The 23,287-nt window shown below is 38.9% G+C and overlaps 1 protein-coding gene across 1 annotated transcript; it reads left to right on the top strand.

The window, feature by feature from the left end:
* Positions 1-215: 215 nt before the first annotated feature.
* On the top strand, positions 216-21,992 carry arfrp1 (ADP-ribosylation factor related protein 1). The gene is made up of 7 exons (XM_047348451.1): positions 216-547; positions 4,382-4,469; positions 5,694-5,776; positions 10,230-10,311; positions 10,430-10,500; positions 11,250-11,350; positions 21,613-21,992. Exons 1-7 carry the CDS (start codon positions 455-457, stop codon positions 21,698-21,700), a joined length of 606 nt encoding a protein of 201 aa, XP_047204407.1. The 5' UTR covers positions 216-454; the 3' UTR covers positions 21,701-21,992.
* Positions 21,993-23,287: the final 1,295 nt, after the last annotated feature.

Here is a 23,287-nt window from a genome sequence, read left to right as displayed (position 1 = left end):
GGACTTTCCTGACATATAAAACGGCGCCTTTTGCGTGACGTTTTAACCAGACAAGTGGTAAAAGTGGCGCTTTGTGGCGCTGTTGGCTTGCCATAAAAACGGCGCATCCCGTTATTTACGGATTAAAACAAGGCGTTAATATACGGATAATGTTTGACCATTTTGGCTTGCCATAGTCCTTGTCCTCTGCCCCACATTCCAGTCCAGTGGGAGGCGATTATGCGCCTTTACGCTATTTGTTAACCTCCAAGAAGAAGAAGAAGAAGAAGAAGGGGGAAGAAAGAAGAAGAAGGCAGTCGTATCTGTTTTCTAATGTTTATTAGACCTCTTTACGGCAATGAGGCCGTTTTAACCGACCAAGTTTTCTGTATATAATGAAGTCTGAGTGAAGCCGGTTGCCGTGTCGAGCTAATAGCAGGAGTTGTTGAGCAGTACTAGTTACAGCTGATCTAAAATGTACACTTTGTTATCTGGATTGTATAAGTATATGTTTCAGAAGGACGAATACTGCGTGTTGATTCTGGGTCTGGATAACGCAGGAAAAACGGTGTGTTCTCTTCTATCAGTGTGTTTGTCCTCAGTGTGGCTCTTGTTTTTTTTTTCTTGTCAAACTGACGTTAGTGTCTCCGGTTGATTCTCGACATTCAGAATGAAACCAGTAAAAATGTTTGTTCTAAACGTTCTAGAATGCTGCTCGGATTGGTCCAACACAACCTATTGTTTCTGTTATTGTAAATTCATGGGTGGAGCTCAACCAGAAAACTGAGCGGTGTGATTCCAGTCTTGCACCATGATCAGTGTTAGTTCTGGTTCAGTTAAGAGCAGATCTTTATAAAGAGTCTATAAAACCAACATCAAATTAGACGAAACTTTCCCTGTTTAGGTCAGTCAGTATTATCAAAATGATTTCTATTTGCTTAATGCCAGAATAATGCGAGATTAAATTTTGAAAAGCTTTATTCAAATTGATGGTTTACATACATTTCCTTGTGTTTGGTAGATTTGCCTTATAAAACTTAGGTCAAATATTTTGGGGTTCCCTCCACAAGCTTCTCACAACAGTTTGCTAGAATTCGGACCCACTTGGGTTGACACAAGTAACTGGGTCAGGTTTCTAGATGCCTTGCGCACGCACACCTCTTCAGCTCTGACCACAAATGTTCTCGGGCTGAATCGGGCTTTGTCATGGCCGCCCCAAAACATGGACTTTGTCGTCCTTAAGCCATTTTGTAACTTGTTAACGTGATGCTTAGACCCATTTACAACCCAAGCCATAACATCCTGGCTGATGGCTGGAGGTTTCCCCATGATGCCATATGTTTCTTCTGCAGCAAAAAGTTCACACAGCATGATGGTGCCACCCCCGTACTTTAGGAGCTTCCGCCTTTTTCCTCCAAATGTAAAGCTGGTTATTATGGCCTCAGTTTTATTTTCATCAGACCACAGAACATTCCTCCAAAATTTAAGGTTTTTGTCCCTGACATTATTTGCAAACTGTAAACTGGCTTTTTGTTTTATTGCTTTTGCAGCAATGGCTTCCTCTTGTTCTGGGATTTATTCAGAAATTTCACACCTAAACCCGTTGATTTCCAGGACACAGAACCCTTCTCCTTCCTGAACAATATGATAGCTAGATGTTCTTATGGTGTTTATACTTGGATGTAGTTGTTTGAACAGATGAACGCGGCACCTTCGGGCATCTGTAAATTGGACCCGCGGATGAACCAGACATGTGGAGGTCCACAACTCTCTTCCTGATATCTGTGCTAATTTAACATCATTTTGGGTTTACCCACATTTTTGAAAAACAGTAATCTTGATGTATGTAAAATTCCTGAATTTGACGAAAGTAATAAAGAAAAAGAGCCTCTCTTGATTTATTCTGGCATTCAGCAAATCAAACGAATGTTGGCATTCCTAACCACCCTAAAAACAGAAAAAAAGGTTTATTCTGATTTAATGTCAGACAGTGAGACAGAAGGTTATTAGTCTTTATACAGTAGATGTGAATATGTGATTTCAATTGTATGTCTGTTTAAATGAGTGTTTTACAGTGGAATTGTGCTTCTGTATTGTTGGTCAGACTTTTCTCCTTAACTTCATCTACAGCTAAGAAAATCCCAATGTTTAAATCTATTATACTGATTAGTGTAAAGAGTTAAACATATACAGGTCCTTCTCAAAATATTAGCATATTGTGATAAAGTTCATTATTTTCTATAATGTAATGATGAAAATTTAACATTCATATATTTTAGATTCATTGCACACTAACTGAAATATTTCAGGTCTTTTATTGTCTTAATACGGATGATTTTGGCATACAGCTCATGAAAACCCAAAATTCCTATCTCACAAAATTAGCATATTTCATCTGACCAATAAAAGAAAAGTGTTTTTAATACAAAAAACGTCAACCTTCAAATAATCATGTACAGTTATGCACTCAATACTTGGTCAGGAATCCTTTTGCAGAAATGACTGCTTCAATGCGGCGTGGCATGGAGGCAATCAGCCTGTGGCACTGCTGAGGTCTTATGGAGGCCCAGGATGCTTCGATAGCGGCCTTTAGCTCATCCAGAGTGTTGGGTCTTGAGTCTCTCAACGTTCTCTTCACAATATCCCACAGATTCTCTATGGGGTTCAGGTCAGGAGAGTTGGCAGGCCAATTGAGCACAGTGATACCATGGTCAGTAAACCATTTACCAGTGGTTTTGGCACTGTGAGCAGGTGCCAGGTCGTGCTGAAAAATGAAATCTTCATCTCCAAAAAGCTTTTCAGCAGATGGAAGCATGAAGTGCTCCAAAATCTCCTGATAGCTAGCTGCATTGACCCTGCCCTTGATAAAACACAGTGGACCAACACCAGCAGCTGACACGGCACCCCGGACCATCACTGACTGTGGGTACTTGACACTGGACTTCTGGCATTTTGGCATTTCCTTTTCCCCAGTCTTCCTCCAGATTCTGGCACCTTGATTTCCGAATGACATGCAGAATTTGCTTTCATCTGAAAAAAGTACTTTGGACCACTGAGCAACAGTCCAGTGCTGCTTCTCTGTAGCCCAGGTCTGGGGAATGCACCACCTGTAGCCCATTTCCTGCACACGCCTGTGCACGGTGGCTCTGGATGTTTCTACTCCAGACTCAGTCCACTGCTTCCGCAGGTCCCCCAAGGTCTGGAATCGGCCCTTCTCCACAATCTTCCTCAGGGTCCGGTCACCTCTTCTCGTTGTGCAGCGTTTTCTGCCACACTTTTTCCTTCCCACAGACTTCCCACTGAGGTGCCTTGATACAGCACTCTGGGAACAGCCTATTCGTTCAGAAATTTCTTTCTGTGTCTTACCCTCTTGCTTGAGGGTGTCAATAGTGGCCTTCTGGACAGCAGTCAGGTCGGCAGTCTTACCCATGATTGGGGTTTTGAGTGATGAACCAGGCTGGGAGTTTTAAAGGCCTCAGGAATCTTTTGCAGGTGTTTAGAGTTAACTCGTTGATTCAGATGATTAGGTTCATAGCTCGTTTAGAGACCCTTTTAATGATATGCTAATTTTGTGAGATAGGAATTTTGGGTTTTCATGAGCTGTATGCAAAAATCATCCGTATTAAGACAATAAAAGACCTGAAATATTTCAGTTAGTGTGCAATGAATCTAAAATATATGAATGTTAAATTTTCATCATTACATTATAGAAAATAATGAACTTTATCACAATATGCTAATATTTTGAGAAGGACCTGTATCTCAATACAATTTGTGAGAGAATTACAAAGTAAAAAAAATACATTTTCTCCCATCTGTTAGTGTGTGAAGTTGTGTATGAATGGATGATTGACTGTAGTGTGAAGCACTCTGGGGACTTGATAAAGCACTGTACAAGTTCAGGCCATTTACCATTTCACAGCTCTGACTGTAGATATGAGCATGTTAAGGGGAGTAGGTGTTTTTTTTTTACCATTTAATGAAAAAGCTCAACAGAAACATGTCCTACTTAAATGGGATGTCCTCTTTTGTAAAACAGAAACACAAGCAGATTGGTTGAAAGGCCCATGTGGGGAATAATTACTAACTAAATGTTCCCGGAGACTCTGATCAACTAAAAACTAAAGTAGAAATGTAAAAAATGCCTGAGTTAAATGGGACAATCTTATATGGCAGTGATGGACTGATATTTATTTTATATCTGACCTAGAAAATATAACCAGCATACTAAAGTGTTCTTGGATAACATTCTGTACTTCAAAATAAAGATATGAATCCATATTTAGTTTGGAGAGAAGGTTGTCGAAGATGCTGTAGTACTGCCAGTGTCTCAGGTGTGGTAATAAGTAACATGACATCTCTTATGTCCATTATGGTCCATATGTTTTTTCTCTGTCTGCAGACCTTTCTGGAACAGACCAAGACTAAGTTCAGTAAAAGCTACAAGGGAATGAATCTGTCCAAAGTTACAACAACAGTTGGTTTAAACAGTAAGTTGATGTTTAAATTATGTTTCAGTGTCTGTGATCTAACTTTAAACTGAAACTCCTTTTGCATAAATCATCAGAAGAGTTTACACATGTTCTGTGATCATAGTAACATCGTTGTTTCTGCGTTTGTTACATATGGAATCACGCTTTGCTTTTTCAGTGGAGTTAATCTGTTTCAGTGCCAGTCTGTTCTCTGGAGATGGATTTTTATCTGAAAGGGGCAGATATTTGCTCTTCTCTTGTCCCCATTTTGTTTTGCAGTTGGCTTGACTTCCCATCTCAAGTCAAGCTAACGGCTTCCCTGATTAGTTGAGGGTCCTGAAGAGGGTCTGCTGCAGTGAGACACTGGCCTCTTTCTGCAACAAGGTGTCCTGAACCCACCAAAAAGTCCGAAACCTCACCATTGTGCAGATTGTTTAAGAACAAAAATGCACGGCGTGTTTGGAAATATTTTGGTGTAATAACCAAAATGTCACTTTATCAGGTTTACATTTCTAAAGAAAAAATGTCAAATAGCATATTTTATAATCTATTTGCTTTTTATATAAACAAAATATTTTAACAGAAATGCAACTACTGCTACTGAAATGAAATCCTAGTTCCTGTTAATACTGATAATAAATAGTTTAGTCAAATAATTTCACCAATATTCATTTATAGTTATTTTTAAAGTGAGAGTAAGAGAAAACTGAATGTGTTGATATTCACGGTCAGGGCTTCATTCACTCAGAAAACTGAATTTAGATTATAGAAATAAATGTCAAGTTTAAAATCAGAGTTTAATCTTCCACACCAGACAGCCAGCTGGCTCTCATAAAAAATATTCAGTCTTTTATTGTACATTTACAACAGTGGTTTAAAAAAAAAATGTTTTAAAGATTTATTTGCAGCACTAGTGGCCTTTATTTTGTCATTTTTCTATAAGTAGGTAGACAGGGAATGGGGTGAAGAGAGGGGGAAGACATGCAGCACAGGTCGCCATGGCTGGGACTTGAACCAGGAGACCGCGGCTTCGAGGGCCGCAGTCTTTGTATACATGGGCCAGACTCTACCGCTGCGCCAGCGACGCGCCCAAGATCCATACAGCATTAAAACCACTGATTATCTTATTTCTACCTACCCATGCCTGTTCAGATTCTGTGATTACAGTAGAACAGAACAACAAATTGTTGTGTTGTTCTAGAAAATTTCTCATGGATCTTTTACTTGTCTTGTCTTGTACAGTTGGCACAATTGATGTTGGGAACGCTCGCCTAATGTTCTGGGATCTGGGAGGCCAGGAGGAGCTACAGTCTCTGTGGGACAAAGTATGTTACAAATTAATTACAAACCATATTAATTCTTCCTTAATGTAACAATGACATGATCAGAACATGTTATAAATCTTCGTCTAAAATAAAATATATAAATCAAAAATACTGATGTTGGACATTTCAAGAAAAAAAAATGCAGTTTGAAATCACAAGTACTTATTTAAATAGTTTTTTTTAAATTGAATCCAAATAATGCACACACAAGAAGATAATGAAGCCAGAACCCAGTTTGTTTAAATGATCCTTTGCTCATAACGGTATGAGCTAAGAAACTGTCTGTAAATTATTCAGCACAGATAGGAACATGGACCCATGATCATTTCTTGTACATATTTTAGGAATATTCTTTTTTACCAAGACAGAGACCAATGATTGTCACTCAGAATCAGTTTATTAATATCTTGCAAGAGAGAGAAGAATTTTTAACAGCATTGGACATGTGCACAGGAGTACTGACAAATCATTCTGACTAGACAAAGCCAAAGTTCTCCTTATAACAGCTTCAACAGCTTTCAATGTGATTCTCTTGGGACCCAGACTAACAGCAAAGGGAGACGAGGTGAAACTTGTTACTTTGTAATTCTCTCCTAGAGAATTACAAAGCTGGACGTTTGAAGTGCTCTGGAAGATGCTGAGGAGCCATCCTTCTAAGACTAAACAGAACCATTTGTCCTGACCCTTGCCATAGATCAAGTCTGTAACACAACAACAAAGAAGGGATTTGAATACATTTATCATTTATGCAGAGTATCAAGTAGAAAACAAAGCAAGTGACTAAAATTTTCCTTAACACACACCTGCAGAGCTACCTAATGGATCAGATTCTTTCCTCCACTTAGTCATGTTCGTCCTTGTAAACTCAGTGTGTAGCTTGGGTTGGAAAAGGATGTAATACAGGTCCTTCTCAAAATATTAGCATATTGTGATAAAGTTCATTATTTTCCATAATGTCATGATGAAAATGTAACATTCATATATTTTAGATTCATTGCACACTAACTGAAATATTTCAGGTCTTTTATTGGCTTAATACGGATGATTTTGGCATACAGCTCATGAAAACCCAAAATTCCTATCTCACAGAATTAGCATATCATTAAAAGGGTCTCTAAACGAGCTATGAACCTAATCATCTGAATCAACGAGTTAACTCTAAACACCTGCAAAAGATTCCTGAGGCCTTTAAAACTCCCAGCCTGGTTCATCACTCAAAACCCCAATCATGGGTAAGACTGCCGACCTGACTGCTGTCCAGAAGGCCACTATTGACACCCTCAAGCAAGAGGGTAAGACACAGAAAGAAATTTCTGAACGAATAGGCTGTTCCCAGAGTGCTGTATCAAGGCACCTCAGTGGGAAGTCTGTGGGAAGGATAAAGTGTGGCAGAAAACGCTGCACAACGAGAAGTGGTGACCGGACCCTGAGGAAGATTGTGGAGAAGGGCCGATTCCAGACCTTGGGGGACCTGTGGAAGCAGTGGACTGAGTCTGGAGTAGAAACATCCAGAGCCACCGTGCACAGGCGTGTGCAGGAAATGGGCTACAGGTGCCGCATTCCCCAGACCTGGGCTACAGAGAAGCAGCACTGGACTGTTGCTCAGTGGTCCAAAGTACTTTTTTCGGATGAAAGCAAATTCTGCATGTCATTCGGAAATCAAGGTGCCAGAGTCTGGAGGAAGACTGGGGAGAAGGAAATGCCAAAATGCCAGAAGTCCAGTGTCAAGTACCCACAGTCAGTGATGGTCTGGGGTGCCGTGTCAGCTGCTGGTGTTGGTCCACTGTGTTTTATCAAGGGCAGGGTCAATGCAGCTAGCTATCAGGAGATTTTGGAGCACTTCATGCTTCCATCTGCTGAAAAGCTTTATGGAGATGAAGATTTCATTTTTCAGCACGACCTGGCACCTGCTCACAGTGCCAAAACCACTGGTAAATGGTTTACTGACCATGGTATCACTGTGCTCAATTGGCCTGCCAACTCTCCTGACCTGAACCCCATAGAGAATCTGTGGGATATTGTGAAGAGAACGTTGAGAGACTCAAGACCCAACACTCTGGATGAGCTAAAGGCCGCTATCGAAGCATCCTGGGCCTCCATAAGACCTCAGCAGTGCCACAGGCTGATTGCCTCCATGCCACGCCGCATTGAAGCAGTCATTTCTGCCAAAGGATTCCCGACCAAGTATTGAGTGCATAACTGTACATGATTATTTGAAGGTTGACGTTTTTTGTATTAAAAACACTTTTCTTTTATTGGTCGGATGAAATATGCTAATTTTGTGAGATAGGAATTTTGGGTTTTCATGAGCTGTATGCCAAAATCATCCGTATTAAGACAATAAAAGACCTGAAATATTTCAGTTAGTGTGCAATGAATATAAAATATATGAATGTTAAATTTTCATCATGACATTACGGAAAATAATGAACTTTATCACAATATGCTAATATTTTGAGAAGGACCTGTATATCCTACCTTGCCAGCATTGCTGATATCTGGGGTGGCAAGTAACTGCTTCAGAGATGAGGGTGTGGTGTGCTTCATGCAACTTTGATCAATCAGCTACAATTTCTAGTCATTACCTGGTAAACCATTATCCTTGAAACACCAGGTCCAGTTGTAGCATGGGTTAGAAGAGCTCCTTTCTTATGTCATGTCATCATTCTTTGTGAGGGTCTGTATATCCATGAATTTGCTGACAGATCTGATATACAAGATATACAACACCAGTCAAATGGTTGGACACACCTTTGTCATTGAATTACTTTTCCTTATTTGTTTTGCGGTGCTAGTGGCGTTTATTTTTCCCAGTATTTTGGAAATGTGGACGGTGAGCGAGGGGAAGACAGGAGGGCCTCGAACCCGGGACAGCTTCGTCAAGGACTAAGACCTCCGTATATTTGTCGAGCGCTTAACCCCCAACACCACCAGCGCTTCTGTTTAATTTCTGCATTGTGGATCCATACTGATGACATCAAAACTATGAATAAAAAGTATATAGAATTATGTAGTAAACTGAAAAGTGTGAAATAACTCTAAACATCTTTTACATTTTAGATTCTTCAAAACAGCCCCCCTTTGCTTTGATCACTGCTTTGCACTCTTGAGATTCTGTTGATGAGCTTCTTGAGGTGGTCACCTGAAATGGTTTTCCAACAGTCTTCAAGGAGTTCCCACAAGCAGCAATAAAAATGAAAACAAACAGTTGAATGAGAAGTTGTGATCACACTTTAGACTGATAGTGTTTATACAGCCAATCTTTGTTTACGCTGTCACTTGAACAGGTTATAGAATCCAACCAGTTCTTGTCTGATCTCCATCAAACACTCCCTTTATCGATGTAGACTTGTGATTTGGAAACTTTACATGATTTGCAGTTACCTGGATGCAGTTACCCTAGACTGGATTTAGAATCTTCAAGTTCAACCATGCAAGTTCATTATCAAGTCCCTGATAGCACTAGTGCTCTTTGTCTATTCCATGGCAGTCGGCTTTAAGTTCAGTCCATAACCACTTTGTGGTAGCAATATGTTGCAAGGGTGATATTATAAATAAAAACAACTCTTTGTGTACTCTAACATGTTTCAGAATATCCAAAATGCATTGCTTATTTTTCCTAATCACGGTAGAGGTGGGACAGACTTGATTGGATTTATGTATTTCTTGCTGAGAATCTGTCAGCACATGCATGCTCATACAGCTCTGTACATGCTATTGAGTGCTATGCATCATTTCAATTTCAAATCAATTCAAAAATGCTTTATTCATCCCAAAGGGAAATGAAATGTTGTTGTAGCTCATATTAGGCAGGTTTCTTCAAAGAGTCGTTGTAGATGCTGATGGCTGCAGGCAGAAAGGATCTCCTGTAGCGCTCTGTCTTACAGCACATCTGAAGAAGCCTCTGACTGAAGACATTCTGTTGTTGTATGACAGTCTCATGAAGAGGATGCTCAAGGTTCTCTATAATGTTCTTCATTTTATGAAGAATCCTTCTTCAGATCTGCTGTAAGACAGATCGCTCCAAGAGATCCTTCCTGCCCACAGCCATCAGCATCTACAACGACTCTTTTAAGGAACCTGTATAAAATGAGCTAAAACAACATTTAATTTCCCTTTGGGATTTAATAAAGTCTTTTTGAATTGAAGTGAATTGATTTCATGGGAATCTAACCTTCCCTCTTGCATTCTGAAATAACCTGATGCTGCAGCACAAGACTAAACTCTTGACCTTTGATCGATTTGAAGGTCCCGCTTTAGCTTTATTTTTTAAACATTGTACCCATCACAAATGAAACCGGCTCTTTATCACATCAGGTTCTTAGTAAGTGAACCAAATGTTACAAAATGTTACATGAAGAAAACAAAAGTAGGAGTTAAACTGTTCTTTTCACAAGGAGAGAAAAATATCCCACTGTCACTTTAATGTGCTGTTGTTTTTCTTTTCATGTAGTACTATGCAGAGTCTCATGGAGTCATCTATGTGATTGATTCAACTGATGAAGAGCGTCTTTCAGAATCAAAGGAGGCCTTTGGTGAGGCCCGATACTAAGCTTTTCCAAATAACATGGCAGGTGACTTTCACCTATTTTGTTCTATTAAAGATAAAATGCCATTTAATGCTGCATGGATTGCCTACTGATTCTTTCCCAGAGAAAATGATCTGCAGCGAGGCATTGGAAGGTGTTCCACTCCTTATTCTTGCCAACAAGCAAGATGTACCGGTACAGTAACCTTTTTTACGTTGTTTTATATATTCAGACAAAGACAAAGCTATTTGCATGCTATTGTTGCAGTTTGCTTCTATTTAAAAACAGGGGAAAATCTGCCCCTATTTATATATAAGATAAATTACACCCAGAGAGAATACTTGAAATCTCAAAGAGCAGAGGTGTTTGCAACATTCGGATTGTATCAAATAAATGTAGTCTGCTGAGAACAAGTGGTAATTTTGACCCCGAAGAACCAAAAAAAGGGGAAGAAAAACATTCTTCTGCAGTGCTAGTTTTACATTAAGATGGCAGGAATGTTATGAAAGCAGTAATTCATTGTCTCTTCCACTGTGCCTGATGGTATATGTGTTTGTTTTTTTAAATTCAGAATAACAATCTTATGATTGTTGAAGGTTGTAACAGATGCTTTGTGAATTTGTCCTAGAGTTTCACTTATTGGAATTATACATATAAATAAATATAAATAAAATTCAAAAAACTTCTGTCTTGCATTATAAATGGACAATCTTTGGATTTAGCAATTTTGTTGAATATTAAACACCATCTCAAGGTTTATGATTAACAGTTCACAAAGATTTTTTGTGGCCATTCTGATCAGATAATAAATGGCAAATAAAGTATCCGTTTGATAAAAAAAGTTGCAGCTCTGATGAATATGTAATGAGTCACCCTTATTTGCCCATGTATGTTGCTTTCGACTGCTTTGATGTTGTGGTTCCATGTGTCTCCTCTGTTCCCAGAACTGTTTGTCAGTACCAGACATCAAAACAGCCTTCAGTGACTCCGCACCAAAGATCGGCAAGAGAGACTGCTTAGTGCAGCCGTGCACTGCCCTCACAGGGTAAGAATATTTCTTTCATACCTACCTGCTTAAAGTCGAGGATATAAAGTGTTGTTTGTTGTTGGGACTTTATGAATGAAGTCTTGTGGCTTGTTGAATGCAGGAGCTGACAAACTTAATTTATTTTGGATTGTTGACACATGAAAAGAGCTTAAAACAAAACATAGTTTGCCCGGCAGTGCCTGTTAGTTTCACTTTTGTTGGAACACTGTTGTAATTATTATTATGATTATGTTATTTAGCATTTAATTAAATAATAATTCAGTCGGTTAAGTTTTGTCCTGTGAATACCAGCCCAATAAGACGGTGGTATTAGGACAATAGAGAAAAGGGTGAGTCAAGCTCGGGCATTATTGAACAGCATAAACTCTGCACACATATAGAATAAATTCACACAATTTCTTAAAATACAAGAATTTATTTACAAAAATAAGTCAACTCAAAGTCAAACATATTTCAATCAACAAACTCTTTACTACGCTAAAACAATCCAACTAAAACTACCAAGCGAAATGAAAGAATAAGAAATACCAATGAGCTATATACAATATGAACAATTTGAGAACCAAGGATTATCTTGAGGAACCTGGAAATGAGGTTAAGTTGATCTTAGAACTAACTTAGACAATAATTGGTATACCTTCAAACTACCATTCACAATGCAAGATCAGGTAAAACATTATTTTAATAAAATAATATTCTAAATAATGATTTGCTGAATAAAACCAACCGTCTGGATGACTAAATCTCAATGGTGTTTAATTAACTGTCCTTATTTAGTACAATAATATTTAAACAAATATTAAGGAAGTATTGATATTTAAAGGGGACATATCCTGCTTTTAAATCCTTCCTTTTTACACTTAAACCATTCAGTTGTGGTCTATATTAAGTGGAACTGCACTGCTTTGGTCTGAATTCCTTGTTGTAACTCTACAGGCCCGTCTTTTACTCCTGATCTGAGGTGCGCCTGAGAGCAACTCGTTTTGTTGCCGTCTCTTTAACACTAGAACTCCCAGAATTGTAACACTACTAGAACTCCCAAGCCCGTGTCCGAGGAGAAATCATTTCCTAAAACTCTGCGGGCCTCAGCCACGGCGCAGCTCTGAAAGTGGATTAGCATTTCGGCATCCACCAAGCAGAGGAACGCGATCTGGCGCTCTGTCAACGCATTCTACCTCTGACGCCTCCCTCTATTTTCTTCCTCCCCTACCACTGTCCACACAGCGCCATCCTTTCCTATCTCCTCCTCTTTCCCAGGTGTGTGCTTGTCTTGCGATGAAAACGCTGTAATGCGCAGAATAGATTGTTGTTACTGGGCTACTATGTAATAGGTTTTTAGTTTCTCTCCTGCCAGTGAGCTGGATTGCTGGGTTTATAGCTGGGCACTGGGCACCAGGCTCGTCTCCCTATCTCTGAACCTGCGCTGATTGTGGCACTGTTTCTATAGTTTATAGATTATTAGTTTACTAATCTATAAACTATAGCCTAAAATGATAAAATTGTTACATAGGCTAGTCTTTTACTTCCTTGAAATAATGCGTCACAACCTCCTGCTAATGGGACGACTCGTGTTTTTTTAGCCGGGGGAGGCTCACTCTCTGACCCGCTGTCACTGGAACTGAATGCTGACCAAGAGCCGTCAGAATCCCTCTCGACCCCAGAATCACAATCATGTAATTTTTGAAGCATTTCCAATGCCTCTTGAGCAGAAAATATCATTCTTGAAGCCATTTGTAGGATGCCAACAATCTCCTTCTCAGACTGCGTTCTAGAGTGGCGGTTGCTAGGCAACGCTTGCGCGTATACGCAGCAGCAGGAAAAAAATATCAATGTAAATAATAGGGCCGTCAAAATAGCGGCTGTGGTAGAAGGTAGAAATACTTAGAACTTTTATTTACTGTATTTTTAAAAAATAGAGACATAGAAATACACAAGACACAGGTTTAGAAAAAGTCAGGATGCCAGGAAGATAAGAGTTTTAATAAACCAGAGTTATGGCATATCAAGCTTTCAAAACTGTCAAATTGACGACCCTGGGAGTTCTATTGTTAAATGCTGTTGAGGCGCTTCACACCCCGCTCCACTACAGGTCAAGGTATGCTCCACTTCAACTCGTTTGCCCATTTTTGTAGTTTGAAAACAATTATCCAGCCACACAGAAACAAGACAAAAAAGGCAAAAACAATGCATAACCGTTTACGTAAAAATATTATTCAAAACCTGCTAAGGGGTCGCTAGATTAGCATTAGCTTTAGCTCCACAATGACAACCCATCCTGAGCTCTGTAAGATTGTTATTCATGCTGGCGGTAATGACACCTGTTTACGCTACCTGTTTACGCCAATCAGAGGTCACCAAAGTTAGTGTTACTTCAGTGTGTAAGTTTGCCAAAACAATGTCGGACTCCGTAATTTTCTCTGGTCCCCTCCCTGATCTGACCAGTGACAACATGTTTAGCCACATGCTGTCATTTAACTGCTGGCTGTCTAGGTGGTGTCCAGAAACAATGTGGGCTACATTGATAATTGGAGAACATTTTGGGGAAAACCTGGTCTGATCTGGAGAAACGGCATCCATCCCACTTTGGATGGAGCAGCTCTTCTTTCTAGGAATCTGGCCGAATTTATTAGTTCTCCAAAACTCTGACAACCCAGGGTTCAGACCAGGAAGCAGGGTTGTAGTTTAACACTCCTCTCTGGAGCTTCTGTACTGCTACCCACTCATTACCCTATTAAGACAGTGTCTCACCCACAGCCAAAATTGAATAGATTAAAAAATAATCTAAAAGGAGGAAACCATGAAAATCTGTTAAAAAAATAAAACTCAAAGAAAAGTAAAACAGTTAAATGTGGCTTATTTAACATAAAATGTCTCTTTTCAAAGACTTTGTTAGTTAATGACTTGATTTGTGACAATCAGATTGATTTATTTTGTCTCACAGAAACCTGGCTGCAACAAGATAATTATGTTACTATAAATGAGTCAACTCCTAATTATTTAAATTTCCCAACCAGTTAGATAGACTACAGACATGTCTGTAAGACATTTTTGTGACAATGAATCTGAAAATATTATTTAATATTAATATTTTATCAAATAATATTTTGGTCTGTTAAGGGTTGTCCTGTGAATACCAGCCCAATAAGGCGGTGGTATTAGGACAAAATCAAAAGGGTGAGACAAGCTCTGACATTATTGAACAGCAAAACTCTGAACACACATGGAATGAATTCACACAATTTCTTAAAATACAAAAATATAATAACAAAAAATAAGTCAACACAAAGTCAAACATATTTCAATTAAACTCTTTACTATGCTAAAACAATCCAACTAAACTACCAAGCAGAATAAAAGAATAACGAAGACTAATGGACTATGTACAATATAAACAAGCTGATTAAAGATGATTGAGAACCATGACTGAAGGAGTGATGCAACATTACCATGCAATGTTTATGTTTGAGAACCAAGGATTATCTTGAAGAATCTGGAAATGAAGTTAAGTTAGTCTTGGAACTAACTTAGACAATAATCAGCAAACCTTTAGACAACCATTCACAATGCAAGATCAGATAAAATATTATTTTAATAAAATAATGTTTTAATAATGATCTGCTGAATAAAACCAACCTCCTGACGCGCCCATCAAGCACAAGTATTGGGCCGAGGGAAGAAAGTCTTTGCCATCACAAAGACTTTCTGTCTTGGTCACAGATGCGCCAGCAAGACGTGCACCAACAATTTGTCCTCTTTTAAACTCTGGTATGTCACCCATAATGTTGTGTGCATTTCAATATTTTGCTCTTACCCTGCTAATTGAACCTTCACACTCTGCTCTTACTGGTGCACTGTGCGATCAATAAAGACTGGCTACCAGGCTGGTCCAATTTAGCCATGAAACCTCCCACACTAAAATGACAGGTGTTTCAGTTTCATTGTCCAACCCCTGTAGGTTAATGTGATTTATTTCCAGAAAAGTTCATACCGGCCTTTGATTATGTTCAGAGTCCATGTTCATCTATGTTGTAACCCAACAACCTTAAAAAGAAAGGTAACACACTCCAGTCACTGTGCACATTAATATGATTTATTAATGTATTTTATCTTTATTTAACCTTTAAATAACGTGATAAAGTCCCCATGAGTTCAACCTCTTTTTTAAGGTTGACCATAAGTAAGAGGTAAGCAACACGTATCATAAAATATGTGCACCTTGGCACGGAATGCAGGAGAGTAAACTCAGAGCACTACAACCTGGTAGCAATGACAGAAACATAACCACCCCATGATATGAGATTCTGGCAGTTTGAAAATTTAGTAAAAATATTGTATTTTTACAGCATTAAGATATTTATAGAACTATATAACTATCTGATTGCTTTTAGCAAAAACAGAGAAACAGTTATTCTTGCCTTGCCAAGACATAATGAGATATTGATTCAATCATAATAATGCTTAGTTTATGCCAAAATGGAAAGAAAAACATCAGAAAATGTACTATTAATATAAGTGCTTGTTGTGCAGAATCATATTCCTCTTCCTGTTGTTTCTCTGATCTGTAAAGAGTAAAGTGTATATAAGCTGATGCTGTCTGGGTAATTAGTTGGGCTGTCTGCTGGGGTAGCCAGGCCACAGTTGATTGCTTTACAAGATGCTGTTCGATTCGAAACTCCAATTTTAAAACAGCATAACCCCCAAAAGGTCCCACAGAGACGGGCATACTTGACTCCTTGGACACCCAACTTGAGGTGATCTCAATGCGAACGTCTTGCTAGACACATCCGCATTAAGCTCAGTTTTTACAACCGCATACTTGGTGTCACACAAACTTCTCAGCTGGAAAAAGTCTTCACATTGAACTTCACATTGAATTGTTTTATATGTGACACACTTTTCTATTTTAATTGAATAGAAATCTGTTTTAAATTAGTTCTCCCACCACTCTTTTCCCCACAGTTGTCACTAATAAAATTTTATTCCAAGACTCACCTCTGATATCATTTGTGACCCAGTTGATGTGCCCAGGTGATAGCTGACAGTGACACACTGACAGGTGTTCGCTGGGTGTCCTAGTGGAAAGGAAACACGGCTAGGCACCCAAGTAGCTCATCAAACATGCGACTATCCCTAGTCTGGTTTGATGGCCTTATATACCACCTCCATTTCTTTTGTTTTTCCGGTGAGCATGGCATCTGCACCCCTCACAGTACATCCACAGTACACCTGACTGTGAGAAGCCTTTCCAGTGCTCTTTTAGTTTCTATGTCATGAGTGCTTGCATTTTTTGCAACCAGAAGTTTTGTAAAACAGCCACAGTTTCCAATAGTTCTAAGCAGTTGCCAAGTACAGCAGCCTTCTTCTGCCAGCTGACCGGCGACGAGTAGGTGAAGGGTAATGTTGTGCTACTTTATTCAATTCAGTTCATTTATATAGCGCCAATTCACAACAAATGTCGTCTCAAGGTACTTCACAAAAGTCAGGTACAGACATTCCAATTAATCCTAACCATTGAACAGTGCAGTCAGATTCAGTTATTTATTCAAATTGGCTAAAAAGTTTTTCTATCTAAGGAAACCCAGCAGATTGCCTCAAGTCAGAGATTTGTAGCAGTCACTCCTCCTGGATGAGCATGTAGCGACAGTGGACAGTCACCGGCGTTGACTTTGCAGCAATCCCTCATACTGAGCATGTATGTAGCGACAGTAGAGAGGAAAACTCCCTTTTAACAGGAAGAAACCTCCAGGAGAACCAGGCTCAATGTGAGCGGCCATCTGCCATGACCGACTGGGGGTTTTAGAAAACAGAGCAGAGACACAAAGAGAACAAAGAAGCACTGATCCAGGAGTACTTTCTATGGGAAGGAAAAGTAAATGTTAATGGATGTAGCTCCTTTAGTCGTTTCATCGAGAAAGAGAAAGAGTCTGAAAGAGAGCACATATAATTAGTTACAGTAAAAGCTCAGTTGATTGCTATATCTAGGAGAGAGAAAGGGTTAAACACTAAAAGACAGGGCCATGTGGATCATCGGTAGAAGGTGAGCATTAAGTTGTTGCCAGCAGAAGCTTGGATAATGGCCCTCTCCAGAAAGGTGTCACAGGTAGACACAGAGTCAGGCCAGGTGTAGCTTCTAGGAAGAGAAAAGAGAGAGAACATAAAGTTAAAAACTGAAATAACAGCAAATAATGCAAAATTGGAGAGTAGTGTGAGAATGTAGCGAAGAGGGTGAAAGTGGTCATTATGTCCTCCAGCAGCCTAAGCCTATAGCAGCATAACTACAGAGAGAGTTTCAGTTTATTTATTTATATAGCGCTTATTTACAACAATGTCATCTCAAGGCACCCCACAAAGGGTCCGGAACAGCGCGGGGCCGCCGCGGAGGCCAGACCAAACCACCGAGTGCCAGAGCTGGGCCACCCTAGAACGGACCACGTGTAGGGGCACTAAGTAAAATAATAAACTGATAAAGTTTCTCCATCTAGAGCCCACTGATGGCCATTGTTATACTAAAAACCACAAGGATTGGGATATCTCTCTCTGTCAGACTGATTATAACCACTGGAAAAGATAAGGGGTCATACAGGTAGCAGAAATGGAGGGTGTGTTTGCACCTCAACCATAACTGAGCCGGTTTAGGCTAAACCTGACTCCCCCTTACTCCATCCAACAGGAAGGGAGGAAGGCGGAGGTAAAAAGTAAGGAAGATAGCTCAGGATAACCTAAGCCACTCTAACTATAAGCTTTATCAAAAAGTGTTAAGACTAGCCTTAAAAGTAGACAGGGTGTCTGCCTCACGGACTAAAGCTGGGAGCTGGTTCCACAGGAGAGGAGACTGATAACTAAAGGATCTGCCTCCCATTCTACTTCTATAGACTCTAGGACCCACCAGTAAGCCTGCACTCTGAGAACAAAGTTCTCTGTTAGGAATATATGGAACAATCAGATCTCTGATGTATGATGGAGCTAGATCATTAAGGGCTTTATATGTGAGGAGGAGAATTTTAAATTCTATTCTGGATTTAACAGGGAGCCAATGAAGGGAAGCTAAAATAGGAGAAATATGATATCTCTTTTTAATTTTCATCAGAACTCTTGCTGCAGCATTTTGAATCAGCTGAAGGCTTTTAACTGCATTTTGTGGACATCCTGATAGTAAAGAATTACAATAGTCCAGCTTTGAAGTAACAAATGTATGGACTAGTTTTTCAGCGTCACTCCTGGATAGGATATTTCTAATTTTGGCAATGTTCCGGAGGTGAAAGAAGGAAATCCTAGAAACCTGTTTAATATGGGATTTAAATGACATATCCTGGTCAAAAATAACACCAAGGTTTTTTACTTTATTACCAGAGGTCAATTTAATTCCATCCAGGTTAAGTGATTGACTAAGCAGTTTCTATTTTAAAGACTCCGGTCCAAAGACGACAACTTCTGTCTTGTCTGAATTTAGAAGCAAAAAATGTAAAGTCATCCAAGTTTTTGTCTTCAAAACATGTTGTAGTCTGTCTAACTGGTTGGGCTCATCAGGATTTATGAATAAGTAAAGCTGAGCATCATCAGCATAACAGTGAAAATGTATCCTATGCTGCCTGATAATTTGACCTATTGGAAGCATATATATAGTAAAGAGAATTGGCCCAAGTACTGAACCATGTGGTACTCCACAATTAACCCTGAAGTTTAAAGATGATTTATCATTTACATGAACAAACTGGAATCTGTCAGACAAATAAGATTTAAACCAGCCTAGCGCTGTTCCCCTGATCCCTACAGCATATTCCAGCCTTTTTAAGAGAATATTGTGATCGACTGTATCAAATGCAGCACTGAGATCTAACAGGACAAGTACAGACACAAGTCCATTATCTGAGGCCATAAGAATATTTTTAGAGTTTTTCAGCAGAGCTGTTTCAGTGCTATGATGAGCTCTGAAACCTGACTAAAACTCTTCAAACAGGTCATTGCTGTGTAAATGTTCACACATTTGATTAGCAACTATTTTCTCAAGAATTTTAGATAAGAATGGAAGATTGGATATAGGTCTGTAATTTTTCAAATCACCTCAATCAAGCGAAGGTTTCTTAAGTAAAGGTTTAATTACAGCTAACTTAAAAGCCTGTGGTACATATCCATTTACTAAAGATAGATTAATCATATCTAAAATGGGGCTGGTAATCAGAGGGAACACTTCCTTAAACAATTTGGTTGGGATTGGGTCTAACATACAAGTTGAAGGTTTAGATGAAGCTAATATTTCTGATAACTCAGGAAGCTCCACAGGATCAAAACAGTCCAAACACAGATCAAGCTCTGCAGTTATTTCCAATGTTGTCTCACTTGCTGAGGATGAAGTAATCATCTTCGGGAGTATGTCAAAGATTTTATTTTTAATAGAATCAATTTTATTTTGGAAGAATCCCATAAAGTCATGATTGCTGAGAGCTAAGGGAATTGATGGCTCAACAGAGCTATGACTCTGTGTAAGTTTAGCAACTGTACTAAAGAGAAACCTAGGATTATTCTTGTTCTCTTCTATTATTGATGAGAATTAAGCTGTTCTGGGTTGGCGAAGTGTCTGGCTATTTTTCCAGATCGAGTAGGAATCCTCTAGGAGTGTGTAGAGCGCCATTTTCTCTCCAATTTTCAAACATTATGGTTTAAAGTACGCAGATCAAAATTAAACCAGGGAGCCAGCCTCCTATGAGTAATTACTTTCTTTTTCAAGGGGGCTGCATTGTCTAATGCACCACGCAATGATGAAGAAACACTACGAACAAGATAATCCATTTGTTAAGGGGCAGAAACAAAATTATTGCCCTCCACTGTGTTTTTCTGTGATAATGAGGAAATCAAAAGTGGAACAGATTCTTTAAAGGTTGTTACAGCATTGTCTGAGAATGATCTACTATAATGAAATTTTCCTTCAGGTGTGGAGTACTCGGTTAAATTAAACTCAAAGCTTATTAAGAAATGGTCAGACAGGCCAGGGTTATGAGAGAATATTGTTATGTCTTTACACTCAATGCCATATGTCAGCACAAGGTCCAGAGAATGAAGACAAAGGTGGTTACGTTTGTTAATGTTTTGATCAAAGCCAATTGAGTCTAAGATAGAATTAAACGCTATATTTAGGCTATCACTTTCAGTGTCAACACGAATGTTAAAATCCCCCATTATAATAACCTTATCTGTATTTAACACTAAATCAGATAAAAGGTCTGAAAACTGATCTAAAAATTGAGAGTAAGGGCCTGGTGGACGGTACAAAACAACAAACAGAAGAGGTTTTAGTGCTTTGCAATTTGGATGAGGAAAACTAAGGATTAAATATTCAAAAGAGTTGTAGCTATTGATTGGTCTGGGACTAATCAATACATCGGACTGAAAGATGGTTGCTACTCCTCCTCCTCGCCCAGTAATTCGAGGAATGTGAAAATTTAAATAATTAGTAGGAGTTGACTCATTTATAGTAACATAATCCTCTTGCTGCAGCCAGGTTTCTGTGAGGCAAAATAAATCAATCTGATTGTCACAAATCAGGTCACTAACTAGCAAAGTCTTTGAAGAGAGAGATCTTATGTTCAGTAAGCCATATTTAATTGTTTTATTTTTCTTTTTAGTTTGAGTTGTGTTTATTTTAATGAGATTTTCCTGATTTTCTCCTTTTAGATTATTTTTTAATCTATTCAATTTTGGCCGTGGGCGAGACACTGTCTTAATAGGGTATTGAGTGGGTAGCAGTACAGAAGCTGCAGAGAGGAGTGTTAAACTACGACCCTGCTTCCTGGTCTGAACCCTGGGTTGTCAGAGTTTTGGAGAACTAATAAATTCGGCCAGATTCCTAGAAAGAAGAGCTGCTCCATCCAAAGTGGGATGGATGCCGTTTCTCCGGATCAGACCAGGTTTTCCCCAAAATGTTCCCCAATTATCAATGTGCCTACTTTATGTTCCATACAGCTGGAGAAAACTGATCATTCTTGAATTTTGTCCGGCATCTCATTAGTGCTTTAGAATTTTCAATTGTAATAACAGTATGATGGAAAATTTAAACCGTTTCGAAACAATAGCTATTAAAAACCTTGGTGGGTTGGTCTATCCAACCCACCCTAAATATCGCCCTACGCCTCTCCCATACACAAAAACACAGAACAAAGACTGAAGTTAAACAGTGTCCCAAACGCAGCAAACAAAGGACAAACTTGGGAGAGAAAAGTAACAAAATAACTACCTTTTCTAAATTTTGACTTGTTGTTATGCAGGGATGGTGTGAATGAAGGCATTCAGTGGATGGTGAAGTGTGTGATGAGGAACATTCACCGGCCGCCCAGACAAAAGGACATCACCTAAACTATCGTTGACTCCACACATTTTGGAAGTGGTCTGGGTTTTGGACATAGACATTCCATGCGATCCCTTGAGTTAATGACATTCTTTTTTTTTTTTATTGAACGAGTTTGAAGTTTTTCTCTTTGAATTTAATTGCAGTGACTGAGCAGGTTAACCTTGCACTGTGAACTCAGGATGATGTATTGCGTAGAGATCAATAGCCTACTGCAGTCAGTTTAGCTTCAAAGACAGAACATAAACATTGATATGTCACTCCTAATGTAAATACATAAAGTTTTGATTACCTTAGGCATATCCTGAAATGTATTCCTCTTTTCTTTTTTTTTTTTTTTCACAGGTTCAGATATGTCTAGCTATGAAGTACTTAATCTGTCTGACCTGTTACGGAGTTTAATATTTAACATTTCTTTTACTTAGAACTATCTGTTGCATCACTGACGTTACATGTTTTGTATTCATTGAATCAAATGCATTGATTGTCATTTCATTTTGAATATGTAAAGTTATGCAACAAAAAGCCAAATGGACAGTAGATCAAACTCAGCGTAAGTGCAATAATGGAAAGGGAAGCAGTTAAGCTGTGGGAAATGTCTAAAATTGTGCTGGGTCTTAAGAAAATGGGAACTGGTTGCACAATCCCACAGAGATCAAGCGTGTACATTCCTTTTGAGTACAAAAACACGTCTTGAGCTATCTGGTGGTTCATAAGAATCCAAAACATTATTAAAGTTTACACATTTACATATTTAAAATAGTCATCAGAAAATTATATGTGAAAGTCACAGATTGGAATGAGCCTGTTTAAAGTGCTGCTAAAGTGACCAAAGCAAAAAAATGGACAATGTAGCACTTCGACAGCAACTCTTAAATCTTTGAAACAATGACTTTTATGGACAACACTGCCCTCTACTGGCCATAAAATTCCTTAAAGTTGTCGGGATTGGTTGGACAGGCTGCAGAGTCGCAGTCGAACTAGAAAAGCACTCAGAGCGTAGACCTCCGCCAATGGTGTGATTGACACATGCCAGCTTTTTTCTATATTGATGACCTATACTCTGGATGACTTCTGGCCACTTTATGTCGGTTGCTGACAAGGTAAAGTTTGTGCACCATGGTCTAGCAATGAGAAAGAATCCTTTAAAAAAAATCCAGAATCCAGATGATGCTCCATATCACCACCTAAATCTAATCATCTACTCTTTGGCCTAAAATGCAACTTGTCTGAAGTTTTCATCCAAATCCGTTTATAACTTTTTGAGATATTTTGCAAAGAAACACCTCAACGGAGGTAATAATTACTTAAATACGCCTGGTAAATGTAAAACTACGCTGGTTTTACATGGAACACATAGAAAATACAAATGTAGACATGAAGAATCTCTTAAACTTTGCATGTCTTATCAGATCTGGCAATGATAGCATGGTTCACATGAGGCATGCCACACGTGGGCCAGATCTGTCCATGCCAAATACAGGCCAGTTGTGGAAGCAGTTATGTCACCCATGTCACAGCATGTGACATTTCAACACATCCTTTTCTCATAATGCTGTCAAAAAGTGGTTAAATTATATATAAAAAACAAAACG

This window comes from Girardinichthys multiradiatus, chromosome 20, assembly GCF_021462225.1.
Source record: "Girardinichthys multiradiatus isolate DD_20200921_A chromosome 20, DD_fGirMul_XY1, whole genome shotgun sequence".
In the NCBI taxonomy this organism is placed as follows: domain Eukaryota; kingdom Metazoa; phylum Chordata; class Actinopteri; order Cyprinodontiformes; family Goodeidae; genus Girardinichthys; species Girardinichthys multiradiatus.
Note: the sequence above shows the minus strand (reverse complement) of the source record. Positions and strands in the feature narration are given on the sequence as shown.